At 34.6% G+C, this 19,213-nt stretch overlaps 2 protein-coding genes and 1 long non-coding RNA gene across 3 annotated transcripts in view; 1 reads left to right on the forward strand and 2 right to left on the reverse strand.

Annotated features, from left to right (window-relative positions):
* LOC134743744 (uncharacterized) overlaps positions 1-19,213 on the reverse strand; it is a 467,732-nt gene that overhangs the window by 366,948 nt on the left and 81,571 nt on the right. The window lies entirely within an intron of this gene.
* The window catches only part of LOC134743807 (uncharacterized), a 576,396-nt gene that overhangs the window by 11,924 nt on the left and 545,259 nt on the right, over positions 1-19,213 (reverse strand). The gene's annotated exons all lie outside the window — the stretch shown is intronic.
* LOC134743783 (short neuropeptide F) overlaps positions 4,691-19,213 on the forward strand; it is an 86,724-nt gene continuing 72,201 nt past the window's right edge. The window contains exon 1 of the mRNA XM_063677438.1: positions 4,691-4,769. Within this exon, the coding sequence (XP_063533508.1) occupies positions 4,706-4,769 (64 nt within the window). The 5' untranslated portion in view covers positions 4,691-4,705. The remainder of the gene's footprint in view (positions 4,770-19,213) is intronic.

Here is a 19,213-nt window from a genome sequence, read left to right on the forward strand (position 1 = left end):
GGTAAAATTTGAATTTGTGTCATCATGTCGATCTTCTGACTTTCAAAATTTAACATACATTACGTCATTTATGTCATATGGGTGAATTACAAATATTTATTACATAGTTAACTTGTAATTACCTAGTCTAAAGTTAATTGGTTTCATTGTTTTACGCCAGTTAAGTTGTTACTATGTAAGTTATAATATGCATGAAAGTGTGTTAGCGTTTGCTATAGACATAATATGTGTATGAATTAAGTACAATAAATACAATCCAATACAATTTACATAGTTAATTTTCGTAATTTAATGGAATCGATTCACGTAAGATAATTAAAGATACTTTTAACTATGCTTACTTACACTTTTTTTTTTGTAATTCACCCAAATAGTAGCCACGTCTCCCTCTGTGAATTTCTCGAGACAAAGAGGTCCTAGCCCAGAGACAATCATTTATTGAAAACGCCAATTGAAATTTAAATAAGAATAAAGAGGTAATGATCTCATAACTTTCATTCGCATTTGTCATCCTGGAGCCTGATTCAAATTTAGCAACTTGTTATGGTTTTAAAGTGTTTATGGTACGACCTTGAAGGTGATCTCACGCACTGTTTTCACTTAACATCGCATGCACCAACCAGCATGAGCGATCTTCATTGTCGTATCAAAATAAGATCAAAACAGTAACAAGTTAATAATTCTGAATCGGGCTCATGTTGTGTCAGTTTCTGCTGACCATAATATACTTCATAATGTACAATGTTGCATAAAAATGGTTCAATTAATGTTTTTGTCTCTGCAAATAGGTCCCATGTCGCGCGGGAAGATTGACTCGGCGTATAAATCGCCTTTTAATTACTTTTTGCGTAAACATTTGCTTAATCGGTCTGAAGTGCGCCGTAACAAATGATTGATTATCGCTGTAATTCGATCAGGTTTCAATTACATTAGGATGAAAGAGTACTGAAATAAACACTTAAATATTTAAAAATGGTATAAAAAGGCTTGTATTTAACTAATCACCAGATATAGTAAAAAAATTATCAAAAATATCATTTTTACCACCAAAAATAATAAATATCACCAAAATTTAAATTCCATTTTAATGTTAAATGATTATAAAGTTTTGTATACTTTCTTATCCTATTAAACTAAATGACACCAAACTAATCATTGTTAACCCAAAAATAGTAAATGATCATCAAATTTGAAACTTCTATGCTTGCTCCGTATGCTTGTTTGCCACCGACGTAGTATAAAAAAAAACTCCATTTAATCTGAAATGATAACCAAATTTTTTACATCTTGCTATCCTATTACAGCAAATGACACCAAACTAATAATTGTTAACCCAAAAATAGTAGGTAAATGATCACCTAAATTAAAATTCCATTTTAATGTAAAATGATAACCAACATTTTAACATCTTGCTATCCTATTAAAGCAAATAACTCCAAACTAATCATTGTTAACCCAAAAATTGTCAATAACCACCAAAATTTTACCAAGTGACTAACCTAGCCGACTGTTTACTCAATGAGATAGCATTGAATTAAACTTTTGAAGTAGACGAGAGATGACAAACAATATAGTTATATACAAAGTATCAAAACACGTATAACTGTATATTTCTCTTCGTATAAGGATATATCTGACTAGGAAGCTCATAAGTATGATAACTCTTCGTTTTGCCAACGGTTAAAGTGTATCATCCTTAAGGCCGACAGTTCAGATAATTCGTCCCCTGGGTGCCAACACTCGGGGTTGTTCTGTGGCTCGGACACGTCGCACTTAAAATATAACATCCTGTATATTTCACGAGGTTTATAGGAAACTAGGGCTTCATTTGACTAGTGGGCTTTTAGTTTTTAGAGGTATTTTATGATGTGTTTGTTGGCCTATGGATTATCCGTAGTTTTTTCGGCTTAATTTGTGTTCGATTATCATTATTACGTATCCAGTGACACCTACAGTTAAAGAATTTAGTTTTAGTACCATTTCGTACCTTGACACATTGAAAATCAATTTGAAATGAATCTATGTTAGTATTTTTGCTTCCTTCAAACTGTTCCTGACGTGTAATGTTTTGTGTGCATTTACGAAAAAAAGAACAAAAAAAAGTCGCTAGGGACCCCATAGGTACTAATTGTCACTGTGGCAAGGTACGAAATGGTAAGGTGAGACTGAAATTAAATTCCTTGACCGTACATTAAACAAATTGCATAATTTTTAGCATTGGTAGGTATTTTTTTATCACTTATTGGAACGATATTAAACTTAGTCTTATGTTGTAACACTAAAGAAATACGTGTTACATTTATTATATATATAGGTTATACATATTATAGTATCTAGACAGGTAAATTATACAATTACGATTAGGTAAGTCGACACCTCCGCTGGGAAATAGGATGTTTTATTGGAAAGGAAACTCAATATCTCCTTTTTCTGGTGCCTTAAAATGATTTGGACGAAAATATTTTTGTATCTCGAATAAATTGATTGCAAGCAATAATATAATGAAATGGAGTCGATGAAGAGTATTTACAAGAAAAATACGTTTTTAAGGTTAGTAAATAAGTTTGAATCGGGGTAAAAATATTTCACTGTATAAAAAATCTGCTAAATAATATAATGATTTTAATCGTTTTACTTTTTAGAAGAATTGTAGGGATAAATCCTGCATCTGTCCGCTTAAGGCATAGAAATTTAATTTAATTATGTATTTAAAATTACGGCAATTAGATAAATATCCAAATAAAACTGATTCTATAATGCTTAAAATCTGTTAGTTACAAGTTAGGCGAAGACAAGTAGACATGGTCATTGCTCATTGTTGAAGTTCTTTTTAAATAAATAATATAATTTATGTTTTAATAAATTACGGTTTTCCCCTATGTCTAGTTTATCTGGTTTACACTTGAAGGTGGGATAGGCTTAGAATTTTATAATACGAAACAGTTTCCCTTTGCAAAATGAAAATGTATTTCCTAAATACTTTTACATAACGAGAGTACAAAAAATCTTCATCTGTTATTTTATCGTTGTTGAAACTTCCCGTTAATGGACTGTAAATAGAAAATAAATGTATTTGAACGAAGTAATGGTACCTAGCTGTTATAAATTATCATTTCAGCTGTCGCTTTAAGATGAAGATAAAAAACTAAGCGTCCCTTAGGATGTAGGATTATTTTATATAGGTAGGTGACATTATGTGTTGTTATAAGTGACATTCTACAAATATAATGCTGCTTGTATTATTGAACTGAAGTAAATGACTTACATGAAATTAATAAAATGCATGAAGCAAAATGGAGGTAAAAATTATCATCCAACTAAACGAGTACCTTTAATAAAGGAAAGAAAAATAAGGAAGGGGGATCTGACGGGGGGGGGGGGGTGAAATATATACATATGTATTTCCTACGATGAGCTCTGATTTCATGCATTTAGATATCTTACTTGTATGGCGCAGTTGGTAGGATGTGTACTTATAAAAACCTTTATTGGCTTAAATGAAAGCTCATATTCTCACTAACCGCATGTCCCTTGTTCTGTTCCACCACGCATAATATCCGTAACAGCCAGTTTGAGTTCGCAACTTGTTGCGCGACAATATGGTACAGTCGCCATCAGATATTTCAGAGCGGCCGAGGTGCTCAAAAATATCTGAACACGCACCTAGCGCCTTGACAATAGTGGCGTGTTCAGATATTTGTTATCTGTGAGCACCTTGGCCGCTCCGATATATCTGATGGCGACTGTACATTAACGGCTGTAGTGCATAGTAGAGCAGGGCAGATTTTTTAAGCCTATTGCCCATGCCACTGACAAATTGATAATCTGGGGCCTTGTTTGCTATGCTAACCTTAATGAATTCGAAATTCGAATTTTCCACTCATTTACTCTAAGGTTAGCTGGAAGAAATCCCTTATAGGGATAAGCTCGCCTTTGTACCTCAATTTATATGAATTTCATGTTATCAATTTTTGTTTTGTACAATAAAGTGATTTACTACTACTACTACTGAATCAATTTGGACTGATATCAATATGTGTGTATATGTTTATTTGTTTAAGTATGGTACCAAGATCATATTCTTTTTGACGGCCTCCTCAGTTCCTCCTCTTTTCGGTGGTTAGTTTCGTACCACCGAAAAGAGGAGGACCTAAGAAGCTGGAGGCCGTGGGTTTAAAACCCAGTAAGGATGTTTATTTGTGTGGTGAGCTCGGATATTTATTCCTGAGTATTTGATATTGTGTATTAAATACTCAGGAATAAATCTATTTATCTATACATACAGTATTATATTATTTACTACGTTTTTTAGTATAGCTTACTGTGGGACTAGGATGATTTATGTAAGATTGTCCTATAAATTTTATTTATTTTTATACTAATGAAATAGGTTTTCTGTTGAGAAGCATCATTTTACGTCTTATAATAGTTGAAGAAATTAGTTTTTCTTAGTGTTATGGCGTTGAAAAAGAAATAAAAAAAAGAAAGATTTTTTTGTCAAGACTATTTATGAAGACATGCAGATTTATACCAATTACAAGTGTGTGTGCTTGGATCACAACTCACAAATCAGTTAGATGAAGTTTCTTAAGTTCCGGAGAGTTCACACGGATGCTGCGAGCGCCGCCCCCAGGGGCGGTGGTGGGCGGGTTTTCTCCGCGCCTATATAAGGCTTGCATGCTTCAAAACTTAGTTATTAGAACCGATGCGCGCGATCATATCGGGACAGGAGCCGCTCAGTGTTTTCCCGCGCTCCTCTCGGCTATCAGGTAAGTTTGATAGCGTAAAACTTCCGGCGGAAAAATATTCATGGAGATGTGTGACACGTTCACGTGACGGGTTGAATTAAACGTGCGAGGTGACGGGTGGTATCGTTTATTTTTAACTTTTTATTGTGAAGGTGGTGGTGGTGGAAGGATAATTAGGACAGGGATTAAATAGTACGCAAGTTTAGATTATAAGATTTATAAGTCTTCCTAAAAAGAGTCTAGAGTGCGTTAAGATTATAGCGCATTTTTTATATCGCAATTAAAGGAAAAATTAAATGGATATACTTGTACTGGTATCATTCTATGCATGAAAAAATTCAAAGAAATTAAGAAAAACAATATTAAACAGCTATTTTTCTGTAAACCAGGTTGCAGCATATTTTTCTTTATGTTGTTTTCTATTTTAATATGTATATAATTTAGTTATAAATAGGAATAATGACACTTGGTAGCTTCATATTAAAAATAATATCCATAGAAAAGTGCATTCGAAGAGTTTCAAGAGTTTTTAAATTAATTTTATGGATTCGTTTAAAATTCACATAAAAAAGTTTTAAAACTAGGGTAGCGTTAACACTAAGTTTATTGTTGTTGTTCCTATAAAATTTAACGAGATTTGTTTAGTGCTAATTAGAGTAATTAGTATTAATGAAATAGGTACTTAAAGTTTTATTATTTTTGTTACAAAATTCTAACAAAAATACTTATTTAAGTACGCTTAACGCATGCTCGTAATTCAAACTATCATAATTTAATACATCGATATAATAAATTAATATTCGGGGACAGCAAATTATTGTTGACACACTTAATAATAATTAAAGCAATTGCTAATTACACAATAGTCAATTTTTTATGATGTGTTGTGTGGCTTCATAAAATTGTATAGTGTTACTTTATAATGAAGGAGAATGGGCACTTTAGTATGGGAAGTGTCCCATGGATGTTAGTTTAGTTACATAATAATTGCCTAATACTTAATTTCTTAATCTTGTATTATTTATCTTATAAAATGTAGACAAAAATTTAAGTACGTTCAACGCATTAATTACTCGTAATTCAATTCATCATAATTAACTAGCTTTCCAACCAACAAGAAGTACAAGTCAACTCTTTATATTTCCGTTATAAATTCATTAATATAATAAATTAATATTCGAGGACAGCCATTTATTAAATAAGTATTAATACTAATCAATATTTTAAACTGAATAGCTAATTACACAATAGTTAAATATTGGTATGTCAAGTTGAGTGCCTTAAGAAAATTGTATAGTGTTACTTTAAATTGTTATTGTTACTAACAACATTTTTATGGTCCCCAGGCCTGAAATAAACGAATATTTAATTTAATTTTAATAGTTATTAGTTTTACAAGGGGGCAAAGTTGTCGTTTAACCTCTCGTGCTAATATTGATAAGCGAGCAAGCGAAAATTCCCAAATTGAACCACAACCGTAGCGATTAAATAAATTTTGCCACCGAGTGAAACACAAAATTTTTCAAACACCAACACAAGGAAAATACTAACTGTAAAATACCAAACAAGATCAAAGCAAATCAATTCAAAATGAATGTTATTAAATATTTATCATTCAAAACAGCAAACATAAGAAAACAATTCAAAATTTGCATTTGATTACTTTGCCTCACATTTGAATAAACCAGTTGGTGTGGTGAAAATAATTTTGGAAGGTAAATAAGAGTCCATTTTAAAGGAAATGTCTTTTTTTAAACTACGTTAAACATTGTAAGATTAGAATGACATTTCCGACTTCTTTATTATTATCATCGCTGCTGTTGAAAACGAATAAAATGGCTGTTTTCATTTTAGCCAGATAAACAACACAATACAGCGGGCTTCTTGTTTGCCACAATATTCAGTATTGGACTCTATTTGCTGATAAACAATAAATTTTCGTTCATCTCCTTTACGCGGCTGCCTCTAAATCAGCTCAACCTCAATGCCATTGTCATCTCGTTTACAGCGATACAAGTGTTAAATACCTACAATTATACAGGAAATGTCAAGAAAAAATTCCAAATCGAATAGAGAGGTAAAAACGATGTATAACTATAAATAATACGTCTTTTTTCTGAAATGTTTTTGTTGTTTTTAAGCTGAAGGAAAAAAAGAAGTGAACTGACAGTAACGTTAATTTAGAATTATAATTAAGAATTGATTTAACGTAAAATCGGCCGGTTTTTTTAATGTGTTTAAAATAAATTTTTGCTTATTTGCTCTACAGGTTTTACGGACGTTTTGACCAGTGTAACTAAAAATAAATGTGTTGATAGTTTTATAAATTATATTTTTTTTAGTTTTCAGCAAACTGAATAATACAAATAAAACAAATATAATAATTGTATGCGCGGTTTTGAAATTAAATTTATTTATTGTCAAATTGTTTATTAATTAAGATATTTTAAATGTAAATCAACAAAGTAGCTTTTCCATGAACTTGAAAGGGTCAGACTAAATTGAAAACCTATGTAACAGGTAAGAGCATTCCTCCGCTACATTCCTGTACAATATAATAAATTACTTCCAGGGACAACCTGCAACAGTCGTCATACATGAAATATATTTTCATAATATCTATGCACTGCAAAACTGCAAATATTAAAGTTATAATAAAAACCGACCAAGTGTGAGTCGGACTCGCGTTCCAAGGGTTCCGTACATTACACAATTTTTAGCAATGTAATTTGTATATGAAACGTGATTGAAATGTCTGTAAAAAATCCGTAGGGGTCGGATTAAAAACTAAGTAATTAAGTCCGACTTACGCTTGACTGCACATTTCTAATAGGTTTTCCTGTGTGTGTGTGGGTGTGTGAAGAACTATTTTGTGTATTTTTTTCAAAATTTTAGACCCAGTAGTTTCGGAAATAAAGGCTGCGACAGACGGACAGACAGACAGACGCACGAGTGATCCTATAAGGGTTTCGTTTCTTTTTCTTTTGAGAAACAGGATGCCCTTAAATATAAAAAAATATATATTTACGATTTTTTATGATTGATTTGATTTGTAGCAAACCATCACCATTCATTTACACTAAATTAATGAGGTTTTGACATTGACATGTTTTTGTGACCTCCGTATTTTTTGGCACAGACGCACTACTACTTCTACATCACGGAGTATTAGATACTCCGTAGACGTGCTACGAGTTTTAATTATGGTCTGTCGACACACTATAGCGATCTAATTTCTCTCGGATTCGCTTATAACACCTATAAAAATCTTGTAAAAATTAAGTGGTGTACCTATGTGCTAAAATTGCGTTTAGTCAAGTTATATGACTCGAGAAGTAGTTGGTGTTGCGTGAGTCATTCTTAATTTAGTGTTTTATAGTGTCTACAGACCAGTCGTCCCTCCAGGTTGAGGGCCCTTCAGTACTAAAACTTGATTACATAGTAAAACATGTTTAGTACTAGTCCCAAGTCAGATGCAGCCTAATACTAGTGTCGTAACATGGAACATTCGCATTTCTCTCACATAATTGCCGGACGACCTATTCGTTGATTGGTGAAACCTACTTTCAGTTTCGAGTTGATTGCTGTTATAAATATGAAATACTAGTATACCTCAATGGGAGTTATGTATAGTAAAATAAAATCGTAAGCACTTATTATGAAACCAAAAAAGTTTATTTGAAACATTAGAAAATGTGTGTGGTGGCCAAAAAAGCGCTGGTGGCCTAGCGGTAAGAGCGTGCGACTTTCAATCCGGAGGTCGCGGATTCAAACCCCGGCTCGTACCAATGAGTTTTTCGGAACTTATGTACGAAATATCATTTGATATTTACCAGCCGCTTTTCGGTGAAGGAAAACATCGTGAGGAAACCGGACTAATTCTAACAAGGCCTAGTTCCCCCTCTGGGTTGGAAGGTCAGATGGGAGTCGCTTTCGTAAAAACTAGTGCCTACGTCAACTCTTAGGATTCGTGGTCAAGCGGACCCCAGGCTCCGATGAGCCGTGGCAAAATGCCGGGATAACGCGAGGAAGATGAAGATGATGATTAGAAAATGTGTGTATAACAGTATTATGTGTATGTGGGTATGTGTGTAGAATAACAGTGGCAAATAAATTAGCTAAATAAAGTAACTTGCGGTGCCAATAACATATTTTGTATAAACGCTGCAAAATAATGTTTTCATTTTTGATTACGTGTGGCTGGTAATTTGGAGTATGACTTAATATAGCAATCATATTTTACCAAAATAGTCCAGACACGCATGACTGGTAAGCCTTTAGAAGTTTAGTACACGCCATCTATAAAAAGTTGAAGGCTATGTATGTATGCTAGGCTAAGAGTTTACCTTAACTTTAAAGAGCTATTTAATGTGCCAGCTGACACGTGACACGTGAAAATAAATTTTGAATAGGCACAAACTTATGTTACGTAGAAGATAGAGTCCCCGGCAAGCTCGGTCCTCCATACAAACGTAGTTACGCTCTCATTTTAAAATTACTAGCTAAATTGCTCTGAAACTTTGTATTTAGTTTATGTAGCTTCAGATACCAAAATAAAAAAAAATACAGCTAATTTAAGTTTTTCATACAAAACTTGTTTTTGCTCTATTTCGTTTGTTTCATGAACTGGAGCTATATAAGCAAATATGCAAATATAAATATGGTATATGCAAAGTTTCGTTACAATCCAATACGTAGTTTTAAAATGAGAACGAAACTCCGATAGTATGGGAAGGTGAAATTCGGCCGAGCTTGGGGACTTAAGACATTGTAATATTTTTAATTAAGGCATTAGTTCACATTTCAAAGTTTTATCAAAGTTTAAACACACGACTGTCACTTTATAACAGCCAAAGTATCTGTCGCGAACAGGAAAAATATACAGTTTTGATTTTTTACGTTTGCTTTCTATTTGTAATTTTGGCAGCCATACAGACCTTATGACGACGACAAATGCCGAAGTGACCTCATTAAATTTGTAATACGTAATCAGTCCTCTGACTAAACTAGTTGGCCTCTAACGACGCGGCAAGCTTTGTACATTGTAGCCCCTGTTTTGCCAAGGACCCTACCGCCACTAATTACTTGTTTTTGGACTAATAGTTTATAAAGAAACAACCCTTTTTTCCATGCTACTCATACCAATTTAGGAAAGAAAAATTGTTACTTACCTACAAAATTTTGTAATACTGCCGCGAATGCAGACGCTTGTTAGATCCAAGCCCTGGAAACTGGAGGCATTGGTCACTTTTACATCTATTTCAGTTTTTCTTTAGTGTATGATATCCATTTCAGAATCTATTTCAGCTTATAATATACATAGTTTGTGTTTCTACTTAATAAAAGTAGAATCAACGCATTTAATAAACTAATTTAATTTGTTCCCTAGTAAGTAAGTACATAGTCTCGTAGAAATCAATATTAATCAAAATTAAATCACTCTTAAATATATGTGTGTGTGTGTGTGTGTGTGTGTGTGTGTGTGTGTGTGTGTGTGTGTGTGTGTGTGTGTGTGTGTGTGTGTGTGTGTGTGTGTGTGTGTGTGTGTGTGTGTGTGTGTGTGTGTGTATTTAATATTGATTTAATAATCCTTTTATCACATCTTTATGAATACGTCGTCGTACACGTCTTTGAGACGCTGCTTCATTGTGTCCCCCAATATTGCCCTGCCTATTCAATTTCTAATAACTTAAGGCTTTAGTGACGGCAATACATTCCTTCTGTACAGTTCAGTAAAAATCATGCAGTTAATATCATGTCAAGAGGGATTATATGATTTTAACATATTTTCATATCTTTCGCGTCGAATTAAAGTAAGTAACAGGTGATTGCCCGCCAAATCATAACTCTAGAATCTACTTTAGACGTGAACGGCGGACATATAAGTAGATAGATAGATAGAACTAATACTCTTTATTGGCACACCTTAGTAAAAGATACAGCTTACAGAAAACAATTGATTAAGGATAGAGGTAGACAACAGGCGGTCTTATCGTAAAATAGTAGTAGTGGTAAGAAAGTAGTAAGGATTAAAGAAGGTAAACGATCCTATGATCTTCAAGTATTCACGGTCAAATTGTTAAAGATAAGTAGGTAATTATAATTTTACAGTATTCAGTTTAAATAAAATTACTTAAAAATACCAGAGATTTCAAAGTTTAATTATTAAAACGTCTTTAACTCGTCGTAGAATACAGTATATTTAGGATTGTCGTCATTAAATGCCATTATCACCGCCTTTGTCCGGCCGAAAATGTCGGCTAAGTAAGTAAACAGTGGGTCGTTATTTTCTTAGGTATCATATTGCTGTCGCGAGCAGTGGAGAGTAGCTAAGGAGCGAATGGTCGGGTCAGATTTATTAACTAGTACATATATTGTGATAGTGCGAATCTTTCAGTACACGGAACAATTCCGGACTTCCGGAATTTCGTGCGCGGAGCCAAAACCAACATGTAGATGTTCTTCAACAATTTAATTAAAGGAAGGGGTACACCAAGCGGACGCTGTTTATGCGAGTTTAATTACTCAAAACAGGTTATTAATTACGGTTTTTTACCTAATCAATAAAAGTAAAATATTTTATTTTTTGCAATACTCCAAATCAGTAATTTATTTGACACCAGTACTGATAAATTTTTCAATTAAAGGAACCATTGAAAATTTTACACGTCCGGCAATGGAAATGGGAATGGTCGCAGGTTCGAGTCCTGCCGGAGGTGTACATTTTCCATTTTTCCTTTAATTTAAAAAGTTTTAGTATCACTCGCCGACGTTTCTGCTTGATAAAAAAATAAATGAGTAGGTACTGATATCATAGAACAATACCTGTATTCATTATTAATTTTAATCAAACCTGTACGCAGTGAAGGGACGAGCTTCTTATAAATCAAAACTAATTTAAATTCTTGTGCAGCCGAAGCTTAAAGCAAGAAAAAAAACACATATTTTATGAAATGTTATTGTAACAAACTTTCCACTAAAAAAAGAATTTAATAGCGAAATAAGAATTGCATAATTAATTGTCTTGTCATAAATAATTGTCTATTACTGGCCATCTCCCAATAACTGGGCACTTTATACTTTAAATGATTCTATTTATTACACAAATCAAGTAAATTTTCAGAACTAATGTTTTTTTTTTTATTACTTTTTATTTCCATACAAGATATATACAGTGGTACTACGTAAACGAAATTAACAACTAGCTTAAATCTAAAATAGGCCCTTGTACCAAGGATGCTGGCGGCATTTCCTCGCTGTATCGCAATGCTGATACGTTGTGCGAGAAAGCCGCCAGCTCTTCGGTCACCAGTTACGTCAACCAGACGCTTCGCGATATCTGCAAACAGCTTGTGCGCGCTGGGACCCCATGGATGGATGGATGGATGGAGATGTTATTTGGTTTACTTGAATTGTGTCTTTAGTTAAATAAACAAAATTCCTATTTTGCCAAATGGCTAAATAGGAATTTTGTATAATGTGTTCAGTTATTGGAAGGTGGCCAGTAAAAGACGATTCACCCTACTTATTTATGTTATTTATCTTATTTTTTATCAAAGACCTAAGCGCTTGAATCCGACGTTGACCGGTATATAAAGTGCATCCGTATCCCGTATCCGTATCTGTATTCCACATCGGAAAGGCATAAAACATCAAAACACGGGGATGATAGGAGTCCCTTGAGAAGGCCAAAGTCATGTGGAAACAGGTAAAACGTGTCAGAGGCAAAGGAATGTTATTGAAATATGCGTTTTAAACAATATTATCACATTTTTTATGATCTGTCTCCGTTTTGCTCCAGGCATACTTTAAGTACCTGCCCTACTGTTTACTTTGTTTTTGAGAAATCTGGGTCGGTCCCATTTGATTTAACTATAAGGACTTATCTTGGAATCAACTCTTCCTATTAGCCTATAGAGACCGAATACCGAAATAAAGTAATAGTATCTAAATAAAATTAAGCAAAAGTTTAGTAATCTAAGCTTTTTCTCTCCCTGACAATTTCTAAGAAAATATTACTTTTGGTTTACCACAAAACAGGATTTCGTAATCACATTTTAAAAATAAATTTATTTGGGCGTTGGTCGCTTCAATAAAGCTTAGAAAAGAATAAAATTTCGCGAGGTTTCTAGGAAAACGTCCCGTGGGAGCCAGGCCTAGTGTGAAATAAAGTGGCAACGCTTGTACACTTTCCTTTGAAAAACGTTAGCTAACAAGACCCTACGTTACGTCCGCCGGGTGCTGTTGTCAACCCTTTCGATAACGAGGACAATTATAACAAGTTTTAGTTTAGTTTTAGTCTGCAATAGACTTTAAGGCCATTGAGTTGGGTATAACAAGTTTTACGAAATGCGACTAAGTTGCCAAGATTTTAATTATAATCACAAAATTGTTCACCACTAATTATATTAAAGTGACATTAAACGGCTCGAGAGCTTACTCTATGAAATGTTTTTAGATGATTTATTTAAGTATATTTACACACACACACACACTCTTACACATGATCTTAATTAATATAGTTTTTTTCTGATCTTTCCATTAGTTACTTTAAATAAATTTATATAATTATAAGTACGAGCTGCTTTAAATTATACTATGAAATGAAATGAAATTATTTTTATTCCGGAATTAGTTTCCATATGTACGTACGATACAATTAAACTATAACACTAAAATTTACAACTTAAGAACTTAACATTAACTATAGACTATACCTAGACTATTATAACAGAAATGTTTCTAGGATCAATTGGACTTCGAAACTTTATAAAAGTAAATCTATGTTTTCTTAATATACTAAATATTGTACCTAATAAAAAACGTGTTTATTATCATATAATATGCTGTAGGTAAGTACTAATATACAGCTAAATATGAAGTTGAAGGTAGTGTGTACTCACTACATTCTGTTTTCAGTTGAATTAAAAAAGTATGATATATACATTCCGCACCACACCCGGAGAAACATGGTATCATATTTTTCAAGTGTTTTACCATTCCACTTCGCTAACGTACGTACAATAAGTAAAAACGGACGGTTTTCCGAACGAAACGTAAATTACATTTATTCCGTGAGAATTTGCACAATTAGGAAAAAACCGGTTTTGCACACTTTTAAAATTCACAGTTTTGTATAACTCAAAAACACTACACCCAAAAACGAGTTATTGGATCGAGGTTTTTATGAAGGTACATTGGTACTAACCATTTTTTAATCTCGCTTTGTGTGGTAAGGCACAGCACAGCAGATGTCATTCCAGATCTAGAGCAAAGCCCTGAGGAAGTACCTTACAGAAAAACAGCCAAATAACACTTGACCCTATTCATAGTCGTGTTCCTGCCGGTGAGTAAGGTTGCCAGAGCTCTAGGTGGATGCGGGGTGTTAGAGTCGTCAACGGGCATGTAACAACTCTGGAGTTTCAGGCGTCCAATAGGCTATGGTGACCGCTTACCGTCAGGCGGGCCGTATGCTTATTTGCCACTGACGTAGTATATAAAAAAATAAGAGATGAATTTTGCTTACACTCACAGCTAATTCTTATGAGTTTCATAGGTAGTATTCTAGAGTTAATTTGATTAATTGCATTGCATCAACGTAATGTACTGTAAAAACGAAAAGTCAAGTATGTATACCAATTACGACATTTCTTATCTGTGTACTTCTAGACAGTCAGCAGAAAAATGATGGTTTAATACTTTTTTAAGACGGAAGGTACTGCTAAAACATTATTAAGCGTAAAATGTTAAAATGGGCTTTTAATCTTGTATAATTTTAATATTTTAGTGAAGTGTTTCTTACGACAAAACCACTTGCCTAATAAGACGATTTAATAGTTATTTGTTTTACAAGGGGGCAAAGTTGTTGTTTATACTCTCGTGCTAATATTGATATACCCGAGCAAGCGAAAAATACCAAAATTATACGATACGGTTCGAAAAATTAAATCTTGAGCGTTGCGAGGGTTAAACAAATTTTGGAACCAAGTGAAACACAACATTTTTCACCACACCAACACAAGTAAAATACTAATTGTGAAATATCAAACAGAATCATAGCAAATCGATTCAAAATGAATGTTATTAAATATTTATCATTCAACATCATCATTTAAAAGTCAATTCTACCAGCAAACATAAGAAAACAACTCAAAATTTGCATTTGATTACTTTGCCTCACATGTGAATAAAGTGCAACTTTCTTATTAGTTTTTGAACAATCAAAAGAGCCTTTACCAGCCGGTGTGGTGAAAAGATAATTTTTTAGTAGACTCACCACTTTTCTGCCTAAAGATAACTTTGAAATATGAAACAGGATTATTCAGTCTTTTTGCAGGGTAAGGACCTACTTCAGGGTAATAACTGTCTCAACACCCACGAGGTCGAGAGGGTATTTTTGCAACATCGGGAAGGGATGGAAATTCGGCCCCATTTAAACAACAAATATAACAATACTTAAGGGATGGGTCTTATTTACTGACAATTTGGTTTAACCAACTATAACACATTTCTCACATTAAGAGTACACATCATTGTGGATGTAAATACATATTGCTTTTTAATCGGCAAATTAGAAAAAAAACATTGATTGTTATTTAAAAACATTAATAAAGCTGAACTGGATGGGTCTCGAGCGACAAGTGCGGTTGACCTTTTCGAATAATGAAATTTAACCCATAGTCGTATGTGGACGTCCGTAATGTTGATAGCCTAAAACAATCAATTATCGTAAAGTAATAGTTAATTAGAATCAGCCACACGCACTATAGCTTAAAAAATGGTATGCGCTGACTAGCTTACAACGAAATATTATGACAAAATTGTTGTCTTTACGGAGTTCAACGCTTCAGTATTTTAATATAAGAACAAAAATTTAATTGCTCGCCAAAATGATGCAACAGTTTATTTTCTTTTCTTTTATTTAATTGAGCTGACGAGGTTGGGGAACAATTTGTGATTTTAAGTTGATATTGGATACTATTGAGTAAAAAGGTCAAATGGTAAAATTGAGTGCAAAGCGAAAAATGCTATATTTTCAATATGAAGTGTCCAATATGAAATCTTAAATGTAGCGAGTGCATAATAATGTTGTATTTGCCAACGGAAATAAATATGCCTGTAACACAGTATATTTCTACAATTTATTATACATAACTCTCTTTTCTTTATTATTCAAACCCCTAAAAACGGTACGAATAAATCACGTAATTCATTTACCTGCCATATTTCACCCCGAGGGTTATTGCTTCCTTCTCATAGACATGCTTTAACGTAAGCTGCACCTGAGCTGAGCCTGTATTTACTGTAGTCACCGTTCAAAGTAGCCTATCCGACTTAGCGCCAATTGTATCTACTATTTTTCTAATAACTTAACAAAAATGGTATATGTTGATCAATAGGGTTGTTGACACATGTTGAATTTCATAACTAAATATATATATATATATATATATATATATATCTATATATATATATATAAAAGACCTCAGTTTCAAAATAAACATCCAAAAAGGAAAAAAAATGGTACTATTCGATTGCTTACATTTTATTTAAAAAATATAGCACGGCAACAATATACATAAACGCAATATTTCACCGACAAAACAGCATATTTCCTTGTTTTCCATACATCCAAACGGCTCTAAGCAATAGTGTCATTACATCGTGACGTCACGATGTATTGCCATTTTGTGAGAAGCGTTTCTCAGTAAAGGGGCCCACTGACTATCAGTCCGCCGGACGATATCGGCCTGTCAGTTAAAACAAAAATTTGACAGCTCCGAACAACTGACAGGCCGATATCGTCCGGCGGACTGATAGTCTGTGGGCCCCTTAAAGCGCGATTGTCAGACTTTGACTATGATTTGTGACTTTTGTATTGCTTTAAGGCAATGGGTCCCACTGTAATAGTACCATTCACAAGGAAACGAAAGCTGGAAAAGCTTACACAACCAAGACTTAATGGACAAATGGGTCACTTTCGACCAAAAGTTAACTTGGAACCCTCACTTGAGAAATATTATACAAAAAGCAAAAATGGCCAACATGGTCATGCTGTCGAATGGCAGGAGCAAGATGGGGCATAAGACCCCAAATTGCTATGTGGTTGTACACAGCGGTAGTGAGGCCCATTATCACCTATGCCTCCGCAGTCTGGTGTAACAAAACCAGCCAAAAGACGGCGATAGATGCTCTAAACAGCCTGCAACGCACGGCTTGTTTAACCGCAACAGGCGCCTTCTCCTCGACACCGGGAGCGGCCCTAGACGCACTGCTGGACATTATACCAGTCCACCTGCACGTGCAAAAGGAGGCCAAGCAGTGCGTCTACAGAATATGCACGCTAAACAGGCCAAAATGGCGCTCTCAAGCATTAACCAAACTAAAGGCCTAGGTTTTTGCAAATAGAACCCTTAGCATGCCCACTGATGACACGCACACCGAATGTCATTTACCAAACTGTACACAGTAGAAAACCCTCCTAGAGACAAATGGACCAACGACCAAATGTACGTCGAAGAGGGAAGCCATATTTGGTACACGAATGGTTCCAAGAAAGGCAATGATGTAGGATGTGGGATCTATGGTGAGAGACCTAAGCTCAGAGCTAGCGTCAGCATGGGCACACAGGCATCAATCTTCCAGGCAGAAGTCTTCGCCATCAACAAATGTGCGGAGATTAACCTGGATAGAAACCTAAGATACCAACATATCTACATCAACTCAGACAGCCAGGCTGCTCTGCTGGTACTAGATTCCCTCGAGTCAAACTCAAAACTAGTCCAGAACTGTAAAACAAACCTGAATGCACTGGCTAACTCCAACAAAGTCATACTTAGATGGGTACCAGGGCACTCCGACATTAACGGAAACGAAGAAGCGGACGAACTTGCTAGAAAGGGCGCAGACACACCCCTGGTCGGCCCAGACCCGTTCTGTGGAATCACAAAACGGGATGCAAACTCTCTGCTCAGCAACATAGAAAAAACGAGAGCAATCGATTGGTGGAAGTTCGTCAAAGGACAAGAACACTCGAAAGCTCTAATCAAAAGGTTCAACGGCAAAACTGCTAAGGAGCTTCTAAGGCTCAAAATATATAAAACTGCAATGCACATTCTCTGTTCCTGTGGACCACTAATGTCAAAAAGAAGTATCCACTTAGGGCGGCACATACTGCAACCCTATGAGGTACAGAACATTACGGCCCAAAGAATCTGGAATTTTCTGGACTCAACGGGCATTAGTAACGAAGTTTAAAGGGCCGTCACAATAGATCACTGCTTGGTCGACGTGACACTCACAGGCCCACAACACCCCAACAATAATAATGGGTCCCATACAGACATTTGAAAACAAAGCTGATCGACTGATACCATTAAACTTTTTTTGTCAAATACCCTATTAAACTGTTACACACACTTTTATATGCAAACTGTAGAAGTATATTATCTCTATTTGGCGCGTTGTTTCATCCGCTCCTATAGATGCTTACTATACAACACAATAAACACGTATCAGAGGTACATATTTTATACATGCCATGCATTTTTTTAGGGTTCCGTACCCAAAGGGTAAAAACGGGACCCTATTACTAAGACTCCGCTGTCTGTCTGTCTGTCTGCCTGTACGTCTGTCTGTCCTTCTGTCACCAGGCTGTATCTCATGAACCGTGATAACTAGACAGTTGAAATTTTCACAGATGATGTATTTCTGTTGCCGCTATAACAACAAATACTAAAAACAGAATAATATAAATAATATAAATATAATAATATAAATATTTATTTTATTTGTTGTATTTCCCATACAACAAAACGGAACCCTTCGTGCGCGAGTCCGACTCGCACTTGGCCGTTTTTTTAAAGTATCTACAAAAGGAGCTTAAAAAGACAAAAAAAAATTAGTTCCGTTTTATTATTGGAAAATCCGATTTTCCTTGATTTTAGAAACAATACAAAAAAAGTTTGTAAATATTGTGTAAAACCAGAGACTATTAAATATACAACCTCCAAACAACACCGCGTTCCTCGCGTGCTTTTTTAATTTTGGCTTTGTACGTATAAAAACGTAAAATCCAACTTTCCTGGCCGCTGTCATATGCACAAAAGTACAATTAAAGTATAAAAACATATTTAATGTCATTTACAACATTGACGATACTAAATAGTATCGATTGTAAATAATAAGCATACTTAGTTTGATGACAAGAAAAGCTCGATGTATACGTATGGACCTTCCCACAAAAGTATTTTGAACACAAAAGTGTCCGTGTGTCGTGCCTATACGAGTACCTACGGAGACTGACTGGCGACTGAACGGCCGAGAGACTGGAAATGAAACGAGAACGCGAATTGACAGGTGTGTTTTGATGGACAGGTGTAGAACGCAGTGAAGTCTATAGAGTAGAGGTATCATTTATGTATGTATATATAAACTCTGTTGTGTATATGTAGGAAAACTGACAG

Source organism: Cydia strobilella, chromosome 8, assembly GCF_947568885.1.
Source record: "Cydia strobilella chromosome 8, ilCydStro3.1, whole genome shotgun sequence".
Classification (NCBI taxonomy): Eukaryota; Metazoa; Arthropoda; class Insecta; order Lepidoptera; family Tortricidae; genus Cydia; species Cydia strobilella.